The sequence below is a fragment of the Salmo trutta genome, unplaced genomic scaffold (genome assembly GCF_901001165.1).
Source record: "Salmo trutta unplaced genomic scaffold, fSalTru1.1, whole genome shotgun sequence".
In the NCBI taxonomy this organism is placed as follows: Eukaryota; Metazoa; Chordata; class Actinopteri; order Salmoniformes; family Salmonidae; genus Salmo; species Salmo trutta.
In genome coordinates this window covers 1-22,938 of record NW_021822571.1, presented here as the reverse complement: position 1 = coordinate 22,938, position 22,938 = coordinate 1, and the positions used below count along the sequence as shown (strand labels likewise).

The following is a 22,938-nucleotide window of genomic DNA, read 5'->3' as shown; positions in this document are numbered from 1 at the left end:
TAACATAGGCTCAGAGGACCAGGTTACCTATTTAACATAGGCTACAGGAGGATCAGGTTACAGGAGGACCAGGTTACCTATTTAACATAGGCTACAGGAGGACCAGGTTACAGGAGGACCAGGTTACCTATTTAACATTGGTTACTGGAGGACCAGGTTACAGGAGGACCAGATTACTTATTTAACATAGGTCACAGGAGGACAAGGTTACCTATTTAACATAGGCTACAGGAGGACCAGGTTACAGGAGGACCAGGTTACAGGAGGACCAGATTACTTATTTAACATAGGTTACAGGAGGACCAGGTTCCCTATTTAACATAGACTACAGGAGGACCAGGTTACAGGAGGACGAGGTTACCTATTTAACATTGGTTACTGGAGGACCAGGTTACAGGAGGACCAGATTACTTATTTAACATAGGTTACAGCACATATCAGTAGGGCTGTTGACCGTATTACAGGACAGGTACTAGCAGGGCTGTTGACCGTATTACAGGACAGGTACTAGTAGGGCTGTTGACCGTATTACAGGACAGGTCCTAGTAGGGGCTGTTGACCGTATTACAGGACAGGTCCTAGTAGGGCTGTTGACCGTATTACAGGACAGGTACTAGTAGGGCTGTTGACCGTATTACAGGACAGGTACAAGTAGGGCTGTTGACCGTATTACAGGACAGGTACTAGTAGGGCTGTTGACCGTATTACAGGACAGGTACTAGTAGGGCTGTTGACCGTATTACAGGACAGGTACTAGTAGGGCTGTTGACCGTATTACAGGACAGGTACTAGCAGGGCTGTTGACCGTATTACAGGACAGGTACTAGTAGGGCTGTTGACCGTATTACAGGACAGGTACTAGCAGGGCTGTTGACCGTATTACAGGACAGGTACTAGTAGAGCTGTTGACCGTATTACAGGACTGACCTCTGCCTCCCTAACATTGTCTCTCTCACACACACACACACACACACACACACACACACACACACACACACACACACACACACAGAGAGAGAGACTGCACAGAGACACACATACACACACACACACACACCTACACAGAGAGACTGCACAGAGACACACATACACACACACACACACACCTACACAGAGAGACTGCATAGAGACACACATACACACACTACACACACACACACACACACACACACACACACACACACACACACACAGAGAGAGAGACTGCACAGAGACACACATACACACACACACACACACCTACACAGAGAGACTGCACAGAGACACACATACACACACACACACACACCTACACAGAGAGACTGCATAGAGACACACATACACACACACACACACACACACACACACACACACACACACACACACACACACACACACACACACACACACACACACACAGAGAGAGAACTGAGACGATTATTCTTAACCATGTCATATCAGTGACCTCAACGATCAATGAACTAATCAATCAAACAAACAGCCAACAGTCTTAATCAATTTACCTTTGTGAATGAACTGCCATTTTGTCCCTAGCCACTGTGCTTCTGCTTCTGCATTGCTTGAGATTTAGGCTGGGTTTCTGTATAAGCACTTTGTGACAACCGCTGATGTAAAAAGAGCTTAAATAAAATGGTATAGATTGATGTAGAATGGTTAGCAATGAACAATAACTCTCCCACAACTTTCTAGCTCCCCCCCTACACACACACACACATACATACACACACACACACACACACATACACACACACACACACACACACACACACACACACACACACTCTCTCTCTCTACCTAACTTCAACTTTAAGGCCTTCCTTTCCTCACTTATAACAAGTTGGTTCTTAATAACTTAATTTACTGTAGGTAATAACTTAATTTACTGTAGGTAATAACTTAATTTACTGTAGGTAATAACTTAATTTACTGTAGGTAATAACTTAATTTACTTTAGGTAATAACTTAATTTACTGTAGGTAATAACTTAATTTACTGTAGGTAATAACTTAATTTACTGTAGATAATAACTTAACATTTACCGTAGGTAATAACTTAATTTACTTTAGGTAATAACTTAATTTACTGTAGGTAATAACTTAATTTACTGTAGATAATAACGTAACATTTACTGTAGGTAATAACTTAATTTACTGTAGGTAATAACTTAATTTACTGTAGATATATGGCTTTTCTTGTTGGGGGTAACCAACAACGTTAAAATAACTCGGGTTTTTTTTCTTCTTTTTTTCGATTTATCTAAATAAATTGTTTTGTTCATCAGTGCCTAACTATGTCTGTACCTACTTGGAAGCCTGTTTCCAAAAAAGGTAACTTTCCAGGAAACAATTGAATCAATGTTACGGAAAGAAGAGGCCTCGCCAACTAGCCACATAGACCCTACTGTAGGTCGATCTGCAACTACATTACATTGTAACATCACATGAGAGTGAGAATTCCAACATGGCGGTAAACAGCATAGATGTGGATTAGTGGTACATGGAAACAGTCAGACAGAGGAAGACAGGCTTTAAAGCTAGAATCCTTAATGAAACACAATAACAAAAATCGGTCCACCCGACTCTGTTGTGGAACAAAGCTTTAAGGATGGGCTTGGAGAAATGTAACCACGCTCAAATTCATAGACAGAGATATGGATGCAAGGACTGACCATCCATGATATCAACATTATAGTTATAACCATGTTATGAGGCTATACAGGACTGACCGTGCATGATATCAACATTATAGTTATAACCATGTTATGAGGCTATACAGGACTGACCATCCATGATATCAACATTATAGTTATAACCATGTTATGAGGCTATACAGGACTGACCATCCATGATATCAACATTATAGTTATAACCATGTTATGAGGCTATACAGGACTGACCATCCATGATATCAACATTATAGTTATAACCATGTTATGAGGCTATACAGGACTGACCATCCATGATATCAACATTATAGTTATAACCATGTTATGAGGCTATACGGGACTGACCATTCATGAAATCAGCATTATAGTTATAACCATGTTATGAGGCTATACAGGACTGACCATCCATGATATCAACATTATAGTTATAACCATGTTATGAGGCTATACAGGACTGACCGTCCATGATATCAACATTATAGTTATAACCATGTTATGAGGCTATACAGGACTGACCGTCCATGATATCAACATTATAGTTATAACCATGTTATGAGGCTATACAGGACTGACCGTCCATGATATCAACATTATAGTTATAACCATGTTATGAGGCTATACAGGACTGACCATCCATGATATCAACATTATAGTTATAACCATGTTATGAGGCATTACAGGACTGACCATCCATGATATCAACATTATAGTTATAACCATGTTATGAGGCTATACAGGACTGACCATCCATGATATCAACATTATAGTTATAACCATGTTATGAGGCTATACAGGACCGACCATCCATGATATCAACATTATAGTTATAACCATGTTATGAGGCTATACAGGACCGACCATCCATGATATCAACATTATAGTTATAACCATGTTATGAGGCTATACAGGACTGACCATCCATGATATCAACATTATAGTTATAACCATGTTATGAGGCTATACAGGACCGACCATCCATGATATCAACATTATAGTTATAACCATGTTATGAGGCTATACAGGACCGACCATCCATGATATCAACATTATAGTTATAACCATGTTATGAGGCTATACGGGACTGACCATCCATGATATCAACATTATAGTTATAACCATGTTATGAGGCTATACAGGACTGACCATCCATGATATCAACATTATAGTTATAACCATGTTATGAGGTTATACATGAGCACACAACCAGTTCAGAGCTGAGCACCCAGTTCCAGTTCCAGTCCCAGCTCCAGTCCCAGCTCCAGTCCCAGTTCCAGTCCCAGTCCCAGTCCCAGTCCCAGCTCCAGTCCCAGTTCCAGTCCCAGCTCCAGTTCCAGTCCCAGTTCCAGTCCCAGTTCCAGTCCCAGCTCCAGTTCCTTGTCCCAGTCCCAGTCCCAGTTCCAGTCCCAGTCCCAGTTCCAGTCCCAGTCCCAGTCCCAGTTCCAGTTCCAGTCCCAGTTCCAGTCCCAGTCCCAGTCCCAGTTCCAGTCCCAGTCCCAGTCCCAGTCCCAGTTCCAGTCCCAGCTCCAGTTCCAGTCCCAGTCCCAGTCCCAGTCCCAGTTCCAGTCCCAGTCCCAGTCCCCATCCCAGCCCCCGTCCCCATCCCAGTCCCAGGTCTGAGGGAGGAGGGTAAAAACGGAAAACTAGCTTTTATTGGCAGAGAGGTTTGGAGAACTCTCTTATTGGTTTACATTTACATCGTTTACCAACATTGGAGTAAAACAAGATTATATTTTGTGTTCTGATGGAGAACAACGGCTGAACTGAGCTCATGAGCCTATTTATAAATTAGATTCTTCAACAATCAATGGGTACATTTAATTTATTGATCATTTAAAATAATAAAAATGTATGTAGCAACTAAGGATTGTAGCCTTAAGCTTCAGCGATCCAAAGGAAACTCTGACCAGAACAGAAGAATAAATAAAGTAGTACTTTCAATGAGTGACAAAAATATACATTTAAATCTTCTTACAACAAATAATATGAAATTAAGTTTCCTGAGCATGAATACAATAGATTGTCTGGTCCTACCTGTGTTGTTCTATAACTGTGTTGTCCTATAACTGTGTTGTCCTATAACTGTGTTGTCCTATAACAGTGTTGTCCTATAACTGTGTTGTTTATAACTGTGTTCTATAACTGTGTTGTTCTATAACTGTGTTGTTCTATAACTGTGTTGTTCTATAACTGTGTTGTCCTATAACTGTGTTGTTCTATACCTGTGTTGTCCTATAACTGTGTTGTCCTATTACTGTGTTGTCCTATAACTGTGTTGTCCTATAACTGTGTTGTCCTATAACTGTGTTGTTTATAACTGTGTTCTATAACTGTGTTGTTCTATAACTGTGTTGTCCTATAACTGTGTTGTCCTATACCTGTGTTGTCCTATACCTGTGTTGTCCTATAACTGTGTTGTCCTATTACTGTGTTGTCCTATAACTGTGTTGTCCTATAACTGTGTTGTCCTATAACTGTGTTCTATAACTGTGTTGTCCTATAACTGTGTTGTCCTATAACTGTGTTGTTCTATAACTGTGTTGTCCTATAACTGTGTTGTCCTATAACTGTGTTGTTCTATAACTGTGTTGTCCTATAACTGTGTTGTCCTATAACTGTGTTGTCCTATAACTGTGATGTTTATAACTGTGTTGTTTATAATTGTGTTCTATAACTGTGTTGTTCTATAACTGTGTTGTTCTATAACTGTGATGTTCTATAACGATGTTGTTCTATAACGGTGTTGTTCTATAACTGTGTTGTTCTATAACGGTGTTGTTCTATAACTGTCTTGTTCTATAACTGTGTTGTCCTATAACTGTGTTGTTCTATAACTGTGTTCTATAACTGTGTCCTATAACTGTGTTGTTCTATAACTGTGTTCTATAACTGTGTTGTCTATAACTGTGTTGTTCTATAACTGTCTTTTCCTATAACTGTGTTGTTCTATAACTGGGTTGTTCTATAACTGTGCTGTTCTATAACTGTGATGTCTTATAACTGTGATGTCCTATAACTGTGTTGTCCTATAACTGTGTTGTCCTGTAACTGTGTTGTTCTATAACTGTGTTGTTCTATAACTGTGTTGTCCTATAACTGTTTTGTCCTATAACTGTGTTGTCTATAACTGTGTTGATCTATAATTGTGTTGTTCTATAACTGTCTTGTCTATAACTGTGTTGTCTATAACTGTGTTGTTCTATAACTGTGTTGTTCTAAAACTGTGTTGTTTTGTTCTATAACAGTGTTGTCCTATAACTGTGTTGTCCTATAACTGTGTTGTTTTGTTCTATACCTGTGTTGTTTTGTTCTATAACTGTGTTGTCCTATAACTGTGTTGTTCTATAACTGTGTTGTTCTATAACTGTGTTGTTCTATAACTGTGTTGTCCTATACCTGTGTTGTCCTATACCTGTGTTGTCCTATACCTGTGTTGTCTATAACTGTCTTGTTCTATAACTGTGTTGTCTATAACTGTGTTATCTATAACTGTGTTGTTCTATAACTGTGTTGTCCTATAACTGTGTTGTCCTATAACTGTGTTGTTCTATAACTGTGTTGTTCTATAACTGTGTTGTCCTATAACTGTGTTGTTCTATAACTGTGTTGTCCTATAACTGTGTTGTCCTATAACTGTGTTGTCCTATAACTGTGTTGTTCTATAACTGTGTTGTCCTATAACTGTGTTGTTCTATAACTGTGTTGTTCTATAACGGTGTTGTTCTATAACGGTGTTGTTCTATAACTGTCTTGTTCTATAACTGTGTTGTCCTATAACTGTGTTGTCCTATAACTGTGTTGTCCTATAACTGTGTTGTTCTATAACTGTGTTGTTCTATAACTGTGTTGTCCTATAACTGTGTTGTCCTATAACTGTGCTGTTCTATAACTGTGTTGTCTATAACTGTGTTGTTCTATAACTGTCTTTTCCTATAACTGTGTTGTTCTATAACTGTGTTGTTCTATACCTGTGTTGTTCTATACCTGTGTTGTTCTATAACCGTGTTGTCTATAACTGTGTTGTTCTATAACTGTGTTGTTCTATAACTGTGTTGTCTATAACTGTGTTGTTCTATAACTGTCTTTTCCTATAACTGTGTTGTTCTATAACTGTGTTGTTCTACAACTGTGTTGTTCTATAACTGTGATGTCTTATAACTGTGATGTCCTATAACTGTGTTGTCCTATAACTGTGTTGTCCTATAACTGTGTTGTTCTATAACTGTGTTGTTCTATAACTGTGTTGTCCTATATGTTTTGTCCTATAACTGTGTTGTCTATAACTGTGTTGTTCTATAACTGTGTTGTTCTATAACTGTGTTGTTTTGTTCTATAACTGTGTTGTCCTATAACTGTGTTGTCCTATAACTGTGTTGTTTTGTTCTATAACTGTGTTGTTTTGTTCTATAACTGTGTTGTTTTGTTCTATAACTGTGTTGTCCTATAACTGTGTTGTTCTATAACTGTGTTGTCTATAATTGTGTTGTTCTATAACTGTCTTTTCCTATAACTGTGTTGTTCTATACCTGTGTTGTTCTATAACTGTGTTCTATAACTGTGTTGTTCTATAACTGTGTTGTCCTATAACTGTGTTGTTCTATAACTGTGTTGTTCTATACCTGTGTTGTTCTATACCTGTGTTGTTCTATAACTGTCTTTTCCTATAACTGTGTTGTTCTATAACTGTGTTGTTCTATACCTGTGTTGTCTATAACTGTGTTGTTCTATAACTGTCTTCTCCTATAACTGTGTTGTTCTATAACTGTGTTGTTCTATAACTGTGTTGTTCTATAACTGTGTTGTTCTATAACTGTGATGTCTTATAACTGTGTTGTTCTATAACTGTGTTGTCGTATAACTATGTTGTCCTATAACTGTGTTGTCTATAACTGTGTTGTCTATAACTGTGTTGTTCTATAACTGTGTTGTCCTATAACTGTGTTGTCCTATAACTGTGTTGTTCTATAACTGTGTTGTCCTATAACTGTGTTGTCCTATAACTGTGTTGTTCTTTAACTGTGTTGTTCTATAACTGTGTTGTCCTATAACTGTGTTGTTCTATAACTGTGTTGTTCTATAACTGTGTTGTCCTATAGTGGGGGCTGTTTTTATACTCAAATCAAATCAAATTGTATTAGTCACATGTTCCAAATACAACATGTGTAGACCTTACAGTGAAACGTTTACTTACGAGCCTCTAGCCAACATTGTGGTTTTAAAAAATACGGACGAGAATAAGAAATAAAAGTAACAAGTAATTAAAGAGCAGCAGTAAAATAACAACAGTGAGGCTATATACAGGGGGTACCGGTACAGAGTCAATGTGGAGGCTATATACAGGGGGTACCAGTACAGAGTCAATGTGGAGGCTATATACAGGGGGGTACCGGTACAGAGTCAATGTGGAGGCTATATACAGGGGGTAACCGGTACAGAGTCAATGTGGAGGCTATATACAGGGGGTACCAGTACAGAGTCAATGTGGAGGCTATATACAGGGGGTACCGGTATAGAGTCAATGTGGAGGCTATATACAGGGGGTACCGGTATAGAGTCAATGTGGAGGCTATATACATGGGGTACCTGTACAGAGTCAATGTGGAGGCTATATACAGGGGGTACCGGTACAGAGTCAATGTGGAGGCTATATACAGGGGGTACCGGTACAGAGTCAATGTGGAGGCTATATACAGGGGGGGTACCGGTACAGAGTCAATGTGGAGGCTATATACAGGGGGGTACCGGTACAGAGTCAATGTGGAGACTATATACAGGGTATTACGGTACAGAGTCTATGTGGAGGCTATATACAGGGGGTACCGGTACAGAGTCAATGTGGAGGCTATATACAGGGGGGTACCGGTACAGAGTCAATGTGGAGACTATATACAGGGTATTACGGTACAGAGTCAATGTGGAGGCTATATACAGGGTATTACGGTACAGAGTCAATGTGGAGGCTATATACAGGGTATTACGGTACAGAGTCAATGTGGAGGCTATATACAGGGGGCACCGGTACAGAGTCAATATGGAGGCTATATACAGGGGGGTACCGGTACAGAGTCAATGTGGAGACTATATACAGGGGGTACCGGTACAGAGTCAATGTGGAGGCTATATACAGGGGGTACCAGTACAGAGTCAATGTGGAGGCTATATACAGGGGTACCGGTACAGAGTCAATGTGGAGGCTATATACAGGGGGGTACCGGTACAGAGTCAATGTGGAGGCTATATACAGGGGGTACCAGTACAGAGTCAATGTGGAGGCTATATACAGGGGGTACCGGTATAGAGTCAATGTGGAGGCTATATACAGGGGGTACCGGTATAGAGTCAATGTGGAGGCTATATACAGGGGGTACCTGTACAGAGTCAATGTGGAGGCTATATACAGGGGTACCGGTACAGAGTCAATGTGGAGGCTATATACAGGGGGTACCGGTACAGAGTCAATGTGGAGGCTATATACAGGGGGGTACCGGTACAGAGTCAATGTGGAGGCTATATACAGGGGGGGTACCGGTACAGAGTCAATGTGGAGACTATATACAGGGTATTACGGTACAGAGTCTATGTGGAGGCTATATACAGGGGGTACCGGTACAGAGTCAATGTGGAGGCTATATACAGGGGGTACCGGTACAGAGTCAATGTGGAGACTATATACAGGGTATTACGGTACAGAGTCAATGTGGAGGCTATATACAGGGTATTACGGTACAGAGTCAATGTGGAGGCTATATACAGGGTATTACGGTACAGAGTCAATGTGGAGGCTATATACAGGGGGCACCGGTACAGAGTCAATATGGAGGCTATATACAGGGGGTACCGGTACAGAGTCAATGTGGAGACTATATACAGGTGGTACCGGTACAGAGTCAATGTGGAGGCTATATACAGGGTATTACGGTACAGAGTCAATGTGGAGGCTATATACAGGGTATTACGGTACAGAGTCAATGTGGAGGCTATATACAGGGGGCACCGGTACAGAGTCAATGTGGAGGCTATATACAGGGGGTACCGGTACAGAGTCAATGTGGAGACTATATACAGGGTATTACGGTACAGAGTCAATGTGGAGGCTATATACAGGGTATTACGGTACAGAGTCAATGTGGAGGCTATATACAGGGTATTACGGTACAGAGTCAATGTGGAGGCTATATACAGGTGGTACCGGTACAGAGTCAATGTGGAGACTATATACAGGGGGTACCGGTACAGAGTCAATGTGGAGACTATATACAGGGGGTACCGGTACAGAGTCAATGTGGAGGCTATATACAGGGGGTACCTGTACAGAGTCAATGTGGAGGCTATATACAGGGGGTACCGGTACAGAGTCAATGTGGAGCTATATACAGGGGGTACCGGTACAGAGTCAATGTGGAGGCTATATACAGGGGGTACCGGTACAGAGTCAATGTGGAGGCTATATACAGGGGGTAACCGGTACAGAGTCAATGTGGAGGCTATATACAGGGGGGCACCGGTACAGAGTCAATGTGGAGGCTATATACAGGGGGTACCGGTACAGAGTCAATGTGGAGGCTATATACAGGGGGTACCGGTACAGAGTCAATGTGGAGGACTATATACAGGGGGTACCGGTACAGAGTCAATGTGGAGACTATATACAGGGGGTACCAGTACAGAGTCAATGTGGAGACTATATACAGGGGTACCGGTACAGAGTCAATGGTGGAGACTATATACAGGGGGTACCGGTACAGAGTCAATGTGGAGACTATATACAGTGGGTACCGTACAGAGTCAATGTGGAGGCTATATACAGGGGTACCGGTACAGAGTCAATGTGGAGGCTATATACAGGGGTTACGGTACAGAGTCAATGTGGAGGCTATATACAGGGGTACCGGTACAGAGTCAATGTGAGGCCTATATACAGGGGGTACCGGTACAGAGTCAATGTGGAGGCTATATACAGGGGGTACCGGTACAGAGTCAATGTGGAGCTATATACAGGGGGTACCGGTACAGATTCAATGTGGAGCTATATACAGGGGGTACCGGTACAGAGTCAATGTGGAGGCTATATACAGGGGGTACCGGTACAGAGTCAATGTGGAGGCTATATACAGGGGGTACCGGTACAGAGTCAATGTGGAGGCTATATACAGGGGGTACCGGTACAGAGTCAATGTGGAGGCTATATACAGGGGGTACCGGTACAGAGTCAATGTGGAGGCTATATACAGGGGGTACCAGTACAGAGTCAATGTGAGGCTATATACAGGGTATTACGGTACAGAGTCAATGTGGAGGCTATATACAGGGGGTACCGGTACAGAGTCAATGTGGAGGCTATATACAGGGGGTACCGGTACAGAGTCAATGTGGAGGCTATATACAGGGGGTACCGGTACAGAGTCAATGTGGAGGCTATATACAGGGTGTTACGGTACAGAGTCAATGTGGAGGCTATATACAGGGTGTACCGATACAGAGTCAATGTGGAGGCTATAGACAGGGGGTACCGGTACAGAGTCAATGTGGAGGCTATATACAGGGTGTTACGGTACAGAGTCAATGTGGAGGCTATATACAGTGGGTACCAGTACAGATTCAATGTGGAGGCTATATACAGGGGGTACCGGTACAGAGTCAATGTGGAGGCTATATACAGGGGGTACCGGTACAGAGTCAATGTGGAGGCTATATACAGGGGGGTACCGGTACAGAGTCAATGTGAGCTATATACAAGGGGGTACCGGTACAGAGTCAATGTGGAGGCTATATACAGGGGGTACCGGTACAGAGTCAATGTGGAGACTATATACAGGGGGTACCGGTACAGAGTCAATGTGGAGGCTATATACAGGGTGTTACGGTACAGAGTCAATGTGGAGGCTATATACAGGGGGTACCGGTACAGAGTCAATGTGGAGACTATATACAGGGGTACCGGTACAGAGTCAATGTGGAGGCTATATACAGGGGGTACCGGTACAGAGTCAATGTGGAGGCTATATACAGGGGGGTACCGGTACAGAGTCAATGTGGAGACTATATACAGGGGGTACCGTTACAGAGTCAATGTGGAGGCTATATACAGGGGGTACCGGTTACAAGAGTCAATGTGGAGGCTATATACAGGGGGTACCGTAACGCAGTCAATGTGGAGGACTATATACAGGGGGTACCGGTAACAGAGTCAATGGTGGAGGCTATATTAAGGGGGTACCGGTACAGGAGTCATGTGGAGGCTATATACAGGGGGTACCAGTACAGAGTCAAGGTGGAGGCTATATACAGGGTATTACGGTACAGAGTCAATGTGGAAGGCCTAGATACAGGGGGTAATCCGGTACAGAGTCAATGTTGGAGGCCTATATACAGGGGGTACACGGGCTATTACGAGGGAGTTCAATGTTGGAGGCTATAATACAGGGGGTAGGCCTGTTACAGAGTCAATGTGGAGGCTATATACAGGGTGTTACGGTACAGAGTCAATGTGGAGGCTATATACAGGGTGTACCGATACAGAGTCAATGTGGAGGCTATATACAGGGTATTACGGTACAGAGTCAATGTGGAGGCTATATACAGGGTATTACGGTACAGAGTCAATGTGGAGGCTATATACAGGGAGGTACCCGGTACAATAGTCAATGTGAGGCTATATACAGGGGGTACCGGTACAGAGTCAATGTGGAGGCTATATACAGGGGTACCGGTACAGAGTCAATGTGGAGACTATATACAGGGGGATACCGGTACAGAGTCAATGTGGAGGCTATAGACAGGGGGTACCGGTACAGAGTCAATGTGGAGGCTATATACAGGGTGTTACGGTACAGAGTCAATGTGGAGGCTATATACAGTGGGTACCAGTACAGATTCAATGTGGAGGCTATATACAGGGGGTACCGGTACAGAGTCAATGTGGAGGCTATATACAGGGGGTACCGGTACAGAGTCAATGTGGAGGCTATATACAGGGGGGTACCGGTACAGAGTCAATGTGGAGGCTATATACAGGGGGTACCGGTACAGAGTCAATGTGGAGGCTATATACAGGGGGGTACCGGTACAGAGTCAATGTGGAGGCTATATACAGGGTGTTACGGTACAGAGTCAATGTGGAGGCTATATACAGGGGGTACCGGTACAGAGTCAATGTGGAGGCTATATACAGGGGGTACCGGTATAGAGTCAATGTGGAGGCTATATACAGGGGGTACCGGCACAGAGTCAATGTGGAGGCTATATACAGGGGGTACCGGCACAGAGTCAATGTGGAGGCTATATACAGGGGGTACCGGTACAGAGTCAATGTTGAGGCTATATACAGGGGGTACCGGTACAGAGTCAATGTGGAGGCTATATACAGGGGGTACCGGTACAGAGTCAATGTGGAGGCTATATACAGGGGGTACCGGTACAGAGTCAATGTGTAGGCTATATACAGGGGGTACCGGTACAGAGTCAATGTGGAGGCTATATACAGGGGGTACCGGTACTGAGTCAATGTGGAGGCTATAGACAGGGGTACCGGTTAGTTGAGGTAGTATGTACATGTAGGTAGAGTTATTAAAATGACTATGCATAGATGACAACAACAGAGAGTAGCAGTGATGTAAAGAGGGGGAGAGAGGGAGAAAGAGGGGGAGAGAGGGGGAGAGAGGGGTGGTGGGGGGAAGGTAATGAAAATAGTCTGGGTAGCCATTTGATGTTCAGTAGTCTTATGTCTTGTGGGGAGGGGGGGGGGGTAGAAGCTGTTAAAGAAGCCTTTTGAACCTAGACTTGGCAGCTCCCGGTACCGCTTGCCCTTGCGAATAGTCTCGCTATTGTATACTCACTTCTTAATCCCTACTGATGTGTATGGTAGTGTTATGGAGATATTAGACCAATCAGTTACGCTGTACAATAGAGAAATCCTACACAAAGTAGCCTACACAATCGCAAAGCATGTGAAATATATTCACACACATAGCCTAGTTTTGGTGGAATATCATGTAGCAAGTGCCCCGACAGAGCCCCCATAATTCGCCCCACCTCTTGATTGTGGGAGAGAAGATTTTACGTTTGAAAGTTAATTTCCTACATTTCTACACATTTCGCCATGAGGCATAGAGAACATGTTGCAGTATTAAAAGGCATATGGTTAGATCACCAGGTGGTAAATGAGTTAATAGACCAATAAAAAAGAGAGTTCTCCAAACCTCTCTGCCAATAAAAGCTAGTTTTCCGTTTTTACCCTCCCTCCTCAGACCTCTCCCAGACAGAAATTGTCAAATTCTTGCTTGAGAAATTTGCTTTTTGCTAAGAAGCTATTTTTTATTGACCATTTTAATTTAAATAATCACAGTAAGGAACTAAATTATTACCCAGAAATGATTTGATATTGAGATTTTAAAAAACTAAAAAAACGGCAGCACTCGCGCTTTAAATAAAGTTTTCTGCAATTCTTCATATTTTGCCATGGGGTGGAGATAAATGTCGCTTATGGCTGGAACTGGGACTGGAGCTGGGACTGGAACTGGGACTGGGACTGGGACTGGGACTGGGGACTTTGACTGGGACTGGGGACTTTGACTGGGACGGGGACTTTGACTGGGACTGGAACTGGGACTGGGACTGGAGCTGGGACTGGAACTGGGACGGGGACTGGGGACTTTGACTGGGACTGGGACTGGGATTAGAACTGGAACTGGGACTGGGTGCTCAGCTCTGAACTGGTTGTGGTATTGAACAGCTCACAGAATTGAACGACATCGATAGCCGATAGGTTAGGAAAGAAGTTTCAAGTATAAAACTTAACCAAATCAGGTATTTGAAAAAGTTTATTTCGAAGCAAGAGACTGTTTAGCTAGTTGTATTTCTGTACTGTACAATGTAGGCCGACAGTACAAATTGATAGAAAGGCCTACTTTGCAGTCAACATTTAATTGGGAAAGTATTTTGAGAAAGCCTTAAGAAATGTTTTATTTAAACAGCTCATGTTAATAACTGAACTGCGCAATGGAAAGATTCAACCAAGACTTCAAACCAAAAGGCAACTACACTCAACCAAAAACAAAAAATATTTGTTTCCATTTTTCCCAGAACTCAAAACATGTTCTGGTGATGTAATTTAAGCGTTGTTGTGGACTTAAAACATCCAATTTGTGTGGTATATATATATATTTTATTACTTTTTTTTTTAAAAAGGGTGATTTTGAGAGTGAAAACCTGAAGAAGAAAAAGAAAACTATAGGAAAACTCTTAAATATTTCACACAGGTTTGTCTTTCCTTAGCCGCCGTATGAGAAACGTTTGGCAAAATGAAAATATTCCCACTTCTCCAGGAACAACTAGACCCCTGCCGATACCTGTTTTGTCTTATAACTGTGTGTGAATGTGTGTGTGTGTGTGTGTGTGTGTGTGTGTGTGTGTGTGTGTGTGTGTGTGTGTGTGTGTGTGTGTGTGTGTGTGTGACAGAGCAGGTGCACTCCTACCTACGCTGCAGAGCCGGCTGTAGTGATAGGGGTTGCAGCATACCACAGTGCCATCCAGATTCCCGAAACTCTTACACTCACAGAGCGGCTTGAGCTGGGCGGTGTGCTGGAGGTCCGACCAACGGTAGAGTTTACACAGCAGGAGCGGCGGAGATACGGCCGTGTGTCCACCCAAACTCATCTCTGTCTGGGATACCATCACACAATCGCTCCACGTCCCTTCTCTGGACTCTACCGCCTCCAATAAAGTATCCAGGGTTTTTTCCTTTAGACATTTCAACAGAGAATATGTAGCGGTTTTTAGTTCTTGCTCCAGTACGGTGCGCGGATTCGTTTCAGGAGAACCGTTGTCCCGAGTTCTACCGACGTGGTTCCTCAAAACAAATTGACAGGAGTCGGAGTCTTGTAACGGTTCCCTCCCCGGGGCAATGGGTTCAACTTCACAGTGGTCCCGGTCTTTAAATAAACAACACGTCACCGTCCTGCATTCGTTGTCCTGCACTGCCTCAGGGTTACCCTGCCCCTGCCCCGGGACACACACAGTCACCGACATAGCACCCCCATGTTGGTCCCAACCGCTGCTGCAACTCTCCGCCGAGTTGAAGCCACCTCCTCCACCTAAATCCCCTGCAGGTGACCCGCTTGCCGTTATCGGTCGGAGATCCGTTTTGGGAAATCTCTCCGGGTTGTAGCAGGTTGTGAAGAGATCGTCTCTAGGACTTCCCTCTCTACTTGGGCCATTATATTCACCATGTCCCCCTTCACTATGTGGAATCAAACGGCTTCTCCAGAGTCGCCGCACAAGACCTGAGCGTTTCGTCCTGAACATACGACAATTTAAAAATCTAGATGTGAGTTTTTCTCCTCTAAGTTACTCTTGTTTCGGGTCACCAAAGGGACTGTTTACAGCTACTTTGAATGTAGTTTTGTAGGACATTAATGTTGGCGGAGCGCCGTGCAGAGCATGCACAGCCGACTGGACAACAAGATTAAATTGGACATGGAGAAATCAAAATTCATTCATACTGGGAATGTAGTCAATAATATGCAGAACTGTTATGTTCACTACGCCTCTGAAGGGATAAACAAATGTTTTACACACATGATAATATCATGACAGTAGACTATAGCTACACGGGAACTAAGTAAATGTAGAATTGAATATAAAAAGCGAACGGCGAGAGAGAAGGAGCCTTAAAACGCTTTACACACTCATAATAGTTTCGGACTTTGGAACGAACAGCCCCCCTTCACATCTCCTCTCTTCTAACCCGGCACGGAGAGAACAACATGAATACGACCCTTACAACTGATTTAAATCACAAAGAAATATATTAAAAACCATTTATAAATCCAGATCCCGGTTGTCCAGATCTCAACCTCCCGATAGTCTCACACTCCTTTACAATCCAAAAATATCCATCATATATGGCCAGGCTGGAAGCTACAAGAAGAAAAAAAATATATCAATTCCAAACGGAGTACTCCTCGCTCCTCGCTCCGGGTTGACTACCAGCTAACTAGTCAAAATGAACTGCTGAGATCTCTCTCTCTCTCTCTTTCTCCGTTTCTCTCTTCTTCTTTTTTCCTCTCTCTCTCCCTCGCTGTCTAACACACACACACACACACACACACACACACACACACACACACACACACACACACACACACACACACACACACACACACACACACGGGGGACTCCGATGAGAGCGATGGAGCCATTGGCTGCCTACCACCACGTGTCAGTCTAGACTCATTGGCGGCTGTGAGCTGTACTGATTGTTGCGCAAACAAGGTTTCAAGTTTCTCAACTCTTAAAGGCATAACATCCCGTTCTTACTTTAACTTTACTCTCTAGTCTACTATATCTTATCTGCACTGCTGACAACAATTGAGAACTATTTGAAAATATATAAACAAAATAAAAAAACAAAGACGGAAAGAACACTTTTAGAACAAGGACACTATTCAACCTTTGCATTTAATTGACCAACAAGCCAACAGGATACATTGTGCTTAGTGACAAGCAAAGAACAACACTGTCATTTTTTTATTTTTTTTTAACTCAAAATACCATGATTGTGCAATGAAAACCAAGAAAAGCAGTGCACCTAACCCAGGGGCGGACTGGGACAAGAATACGGCCCTGGCATTTTATCCCACAAACTGCCCACATCACTGCGAGCGTAACCAACTCATTTTTCCTATGGTGTCACTGGTGCCACTAACTTTGTTGGAGGCACCAGCCAATGATTTGGTCAGACAAATCATGAATAATCATCTTATAAAGTAATTCATATTCATATATTCATATTCATAAGTATAATAATCATCTTATAAAGTAATTCATATTCATATATTCATATTCATAAGTATAATAATCAGACTACTGAGTTATTCAAGAAAATATAAAATAGATGGCATCATGTGGTTGGAAAATTATGTGGATATATTGAAGCAACATCTCAAGACATCAGTCAGGAAGTTAAAGCTTGGTCGTAAAATGGGTCTTCCAAATGGACAATGACCCCAAGCATACTTCCAAAGTTGTGGCAAAATGGCTTAAGGACAACAAAGTCAAGGTATTGGAGTGGCCATCACAAAGCCCTGACCTCAATCCTATAGAAAATTTGTGGGCAGAACTGAAAAAGCGTTTGTGAGCAAGGAGGCCTACAAACCTGACTTAGTTACACCAGCTCTGTCAGGAGGAATGGGTCAAAATTCACCCAACTTATTGTGGGAAGCTTGTGGAAGGCTACCCGAAATGTTTGACCCAAGTTATTAAACAATTTAAAGGCAATGCTACCAAATACTAATTGAGTGTATGTAAACTTCTGACCCACTGGGAATGTGATGAAATAAATAAAAGCTGAAATAAATCATTCTCTCTACTATTATTCTGACATTTCACATTGTTAAAATAAAGTGGTGATCCTAACTGACCTAAGACAGGGAATGTTTACTAGGATTAAATGTCAGGAATTGTGAAAAACTGACTTTAAATTTATTTGGCTAAGGTGTATGTAAACTTCCGACTTCATCTGTACATATGAAGTGGACAGCAGTAGTTATATAGGATGAACCATGACTAGAATACAGTATATAGATATGAACTGTCTATCTACAGGAGTCCTAAAATTTAAACTCAAATCGCTAAATTATCCTTGGTATGACCATTTCAAAACAATTCCATATTTTAGCGGAGTAGAAACTCAGCTCTGGGTCCTTAGACCGAATAAGCATTTATTTAGTAGAAAGACAGGCGCTACTGATAATACTAGCGTTGTCGTCGAGGCAACGCTGTCTGGCATTAAAATATTATGTTTATTTGTTTTACCTTTAACTAGGCAAGTCAGTTAAGAACAAATACTTATTTTCAATGACGGCCTACCGGGGAACAGTGGGTTAACCACCCTGGGCGAGGTGGGACACAAGTCAACAGCGAGTGGAATCGCGTGGCGCGAAATACAAATACCTCAAAAATGCTCTAAATTCTATTTCTCAAACATATGACTATTTTACACCATTTTAAAGACAAGACTCTCTTTAATCTAACCACATTGTCCGATTTCAAAAAGGCTTTACAGTGAAAGCAAAACATTAGATTATGTCAGGAGAGTACCCAGGGCACTTCCTGTATGGAATCTTCTCAGGTTTTGGCCTGCCATATGAGTTCTGTTATACTCACAGACACCATTCAAACAGTTTTAGAAAAGTTAGAGTGTTTTACATCCAAATATACTAATTATATGCATATTCTCGTTTCTGGGCAAGAGTAGTAACCAGTTTAAATCGGGTACGTTTTTTTTATCCGGCCGTGCAAATACTGCCCCCTAGCCCCAACAGGTTAACTGCCTTGTTCAGGGGCAGAACAACAGATTTGTACCTTGTCAGCTCAGGGATTCGATCTCGCAACCTTTCAGTTACTAGTCCAATGCTCTAACCACTAGGCTACCCTGCCGCCCCGTGTCTTGAGATACATCATATACTGTAGTAAGACAGAGGGGTGTTGCGTTTCTCACTCGGATGCCTTCTCGTTTCAACCTCTTGGAAATTGAAGGAAATTTAGCAGGGGTGTACAGTGCACTGTTCAGATGCTGGAATAATTTTGGATGAACGTGTGAAGGGTAACCTACTTTCTGAATTGATTTGTTTGATAGTCAGATGAAAACATCATGACTGGTTGTCTTCATGGCACAGTAAAAGGTAAATGGGCCAGACTGTCCTCTGTGGGCGGACACACAAACATTGTAGATGCTTCTAAAGCTGTTAAAGGACTATTTAAAGGATCAAAATACCAACAAATCTCCAAATTCATAAATAAATAGATGCAATAATGTTGTTTCAGCCTGCCTTAAATGTTTAGGAAAACACTGCGCTTTAATAATATATACATTAAAACACTGTACTTTAATAATATATACATTAAAATACTGCTCTTTGATAATCTATACAAAGATCTGTTGAAGCATGTTGCCTGCCATGCTGACCACATCTAGCTCCTACAGAACTCATCTGTTATTCTCTCTCTCCCTCTCTCTCTCTCTCTCTCTCTCTCTCTCTCTCTCTCTCTCTCTCTCTCTGTCTCTCTCTCTCTCTCTCTTCCCCCTTTCTCTCTCTCTCTGTCTCTCTCTCTTCCTCCCTCTCTCTCTCTGTCTCTCTCTCTCTCTTTCTCTCTCTCTCTCTCTCTCTTCCCCCCTTTCTCTCTCTCTCTCTCTCTCTCTCTCTGTCTCTGTCTCTCTCTCTTCCTCCTCTCTTCCCCCCTCTCTCTCTCTCTCTCTCTCTCTCTCTCTCTCTCTCTCCACAATACTTTTATTTTCAGTGGAGCGGGAATGCCATACATTCCATACTATGACCTCATGACGCAGAGGGGCCCCTCATTTGGGTGTGAATTCCAAGCACGTCTAACAGACAGGCTGCTATAGGCTAGAGACAAGACAGGCTGCTATAGGCTAGAGACAAGACAGGCTGCTATAGGCTAGAGACAAGACAGGCTGCTATAGGCTAGAGACAAGACAGGCTGCTATAGGCTAGAGACAAGACAGGCTGCTATAGGCTGGAGACAAGACAGGCTGCTATAGGCTAGAGACAAGACAGGCTGCTATAGGCTAGAGACAAGACAGGCTGCTATAGGCTAGAGACAAGACAGGCTGCTATAGGCTAGAGACAAGACAGGCTGCTATAGGCTGGAGACAAGACAGGCTGCTATAGGCTGGAGACAAGACAGGCTGCTATAGGCTAGAGACAAGACAGGCTGCTATAGGCTGGAGACAAGACAGGCTGCTATAGGCTAGAGACAAGACAGGCTGCTATAGGCTAGAGACAAGACAGGCTGCTATAGGCTAGAGACAAGACAGGCTGCTATAGGCTAGAGACAAGACAGGCTGCTATAGGCTAGAGACAAGACAGGCTGCTATAGGCTGGAGACAAGACAGGCTGCTATAGGCTAGAGACAAGACAGGCTGCTATAGGCTGGAGACAAGACAGGCTGCTATAGGCTAGAGACAAGACAGGCTGCTATAGGCTAGAGACAAGACAGGCTGCTATAGGCTAGAGACAAGACAGGCTGCTATAGCTAGAGACAAGACAGGCTGCTATAGGCTAGAGACAAGACAGGCTGCTATAGGCTAGAGACAAGACAGGCTGCTATAGGCTAGAGACAAGACAGGCTGCTATAGGCTAGAGACAAGACAGGCTGCTATAGGCTAGAGACAAGACAGGCTGCTATAGGCTAGAGACAAGACAGGCTGCTATAGGCTAGAGACAAGACAGGCTGCTATAGGCTAGAGACAAGACAGGCTGCTATAGGCGGAGACAAGACAGGCTGCTATAGGCTAGAGACAAGACAGGCTGCTATAGGCTGGAGACAAGACAGGCTGCTATAGGCTAGAGACAAGACAGGCTGCTATAGGCTAGAGACAAGACAGGCTGCTATAGGCTAGAGACAAGACAGGCTGCTATAGGCTAGAGACAATTTTATAGAAGGTGGTTATAGAAGGTGGTTATAGAAGGTGGTTATAGAAGGTGGTTATAGAAGCTGGTTATAGAAGGTGGTTATAGAAGGTGGTTATAGAAGGTGGTTATAGAAGGTGGTTATAGAAGCTGGTTATAGAAGGTGGTTATAGAAGGTGGTTATAGAAGGTAGTTATAGAAGGTGGTTATAGAAGGTGGTTATAGAAGGTCTATATTGTAGTAACATGAACGGTCTGGTTATAGAAGGTGGTTATAGAAGGTGGTTATAGAAGGTGGTTATAGAAGGTGGTTATAGAAGGTGGTTATAGAAGGTCTATAGTATAGTAACATGAATGGTCTAGTTATAGAAGGAATCAATGCAATTTGCATATCGCCCCCCCACAGATCCACAGATAACCCAATCGCCATCACTCTACCGACTGCCCTATCCCATCTGGACAAGAGGAATACCTTTGTGAGAATGCTGTTCATTGACTACAGCTCAGCATTTAACACCATAGTACCCTCAAAGCTCATCACTAAGCTAAAGGACGTGGGTATGAACACCTCCCTCGGCAATACACAGGCTAACCCTAACCCAGGCTAACCCTAACCCTAACCCAGGCTAACCCTAACCCTAACCCAGGCTAACCCTAACCCTAACCCAGGCTAACCCTAACAGTCTAACCCTAAAACAGGCTAACCCTAACCCAGGCTAACCCTAACAGGCTAACCCTAACACAGGCTAACCCTAACCCTAACCCAGGCTAACCCTAACCCTAACCCAGGCTAACCCTAACCCAGGCTAACCCTAACCCAGGCTAACCCTAACCCAGGCTAACCCTAACCCAGGCTAACCCTAACCAGGCTAACCCTAACCCTAACCCAGGCTAACCCTAACCCAGGCTAACCCTAACCCAGGCTAACTCTAACACAGGCTAACCCTAACCCAGGCTAACCCTAACCCAGGCTAACCCAGGCTAACCCTAACCCAGGCTAACCCTAACCCAGGCTAACCCTAACACAGGCTAACCCTAAGCCAGGCTAACCCTAACCCAGGCTAACCCTAACCCAGGCTAACCCTAACCCAGGCTAACCCTAACCCAGGCTAACCCTAACCCAGGCTAACCCTAACCCAGGCTAACCCTAACCCCTGTCCTCGATGGACTACTCTTCTCCCTGGTCAGACCAGCTCAGGACTGACTGAAAGAGGAACGGACTACAACTGTGACATGTCCCATAATGAAAACTGCTCCTTAAAATGATGTCGAAAAACATTTATAATTCAACACTGAGGTGGTAATCTGCACTGTTGACCATATGTTGTCAAAACTGATGCAGAATGTCATGATTAAACTCAATATTGGAGCATCTGCCTCAGGAGGGACAGGAGAACGACAGAAAAACAGCCAACACAGTCATAAAACCCACTAGTCTGTGACAGCAAGTCATATAAATCAAAAAGGCCCCAAAAAAAGGCGTTAATTCAGGTGAGGGAAAATAGTCATAACCTTAACTCACTCTATTAAATTAATCAAAACAGGAACATTTTACATTTGCCACCAAAAAAACTTAAAAAGGAAATGATCTCAACAGAGAAAAATGTCCTCCTGTGTGCTACCTATATTCCCCTACTAGAATCCCCATACTATAATGAAGACAGCTTCTCCATCCTACCTATATCCCCCCACTAGAATCCCCATACTATAATGAAGACAGCTTCTCCATCCTACCTATATCCCCCCACTAGAATCCCCATACTATAATGAAGACAGCTTCTCCATCCTAACCTATATCCCCCCACTAGAATCCCCAATACTATAATGAAGACAGCTTCTCCATCCTACC

General features: G+C 43.0%; 1 protein-coding gene across 1 annotated transcript; it reads right to left on the bottom strand.

The window, feature by feature from the left end:
- Positions 1–14,832: 14,832 nt before the first annotated feature.
- On the bottom strand, positions 14,833–16,744 carry LOC115182703 (mothers against decapentaplegic homolog 6). The gene has a single exon (XM_029744202.1). It carries the CDS (start codon positions 15,962–15,964, stop codon positions 15,020–15,022), a length of 945 nt encoding a protein of 314 aa, XP_029600062.1. The 5' UTR covers positions 15,965–16,744; the 3' UTR covers positions 14,833–15,019.
- Between the last annotated feature and the right edge of the window lie 6,194 nt (positions 16,745–22,938).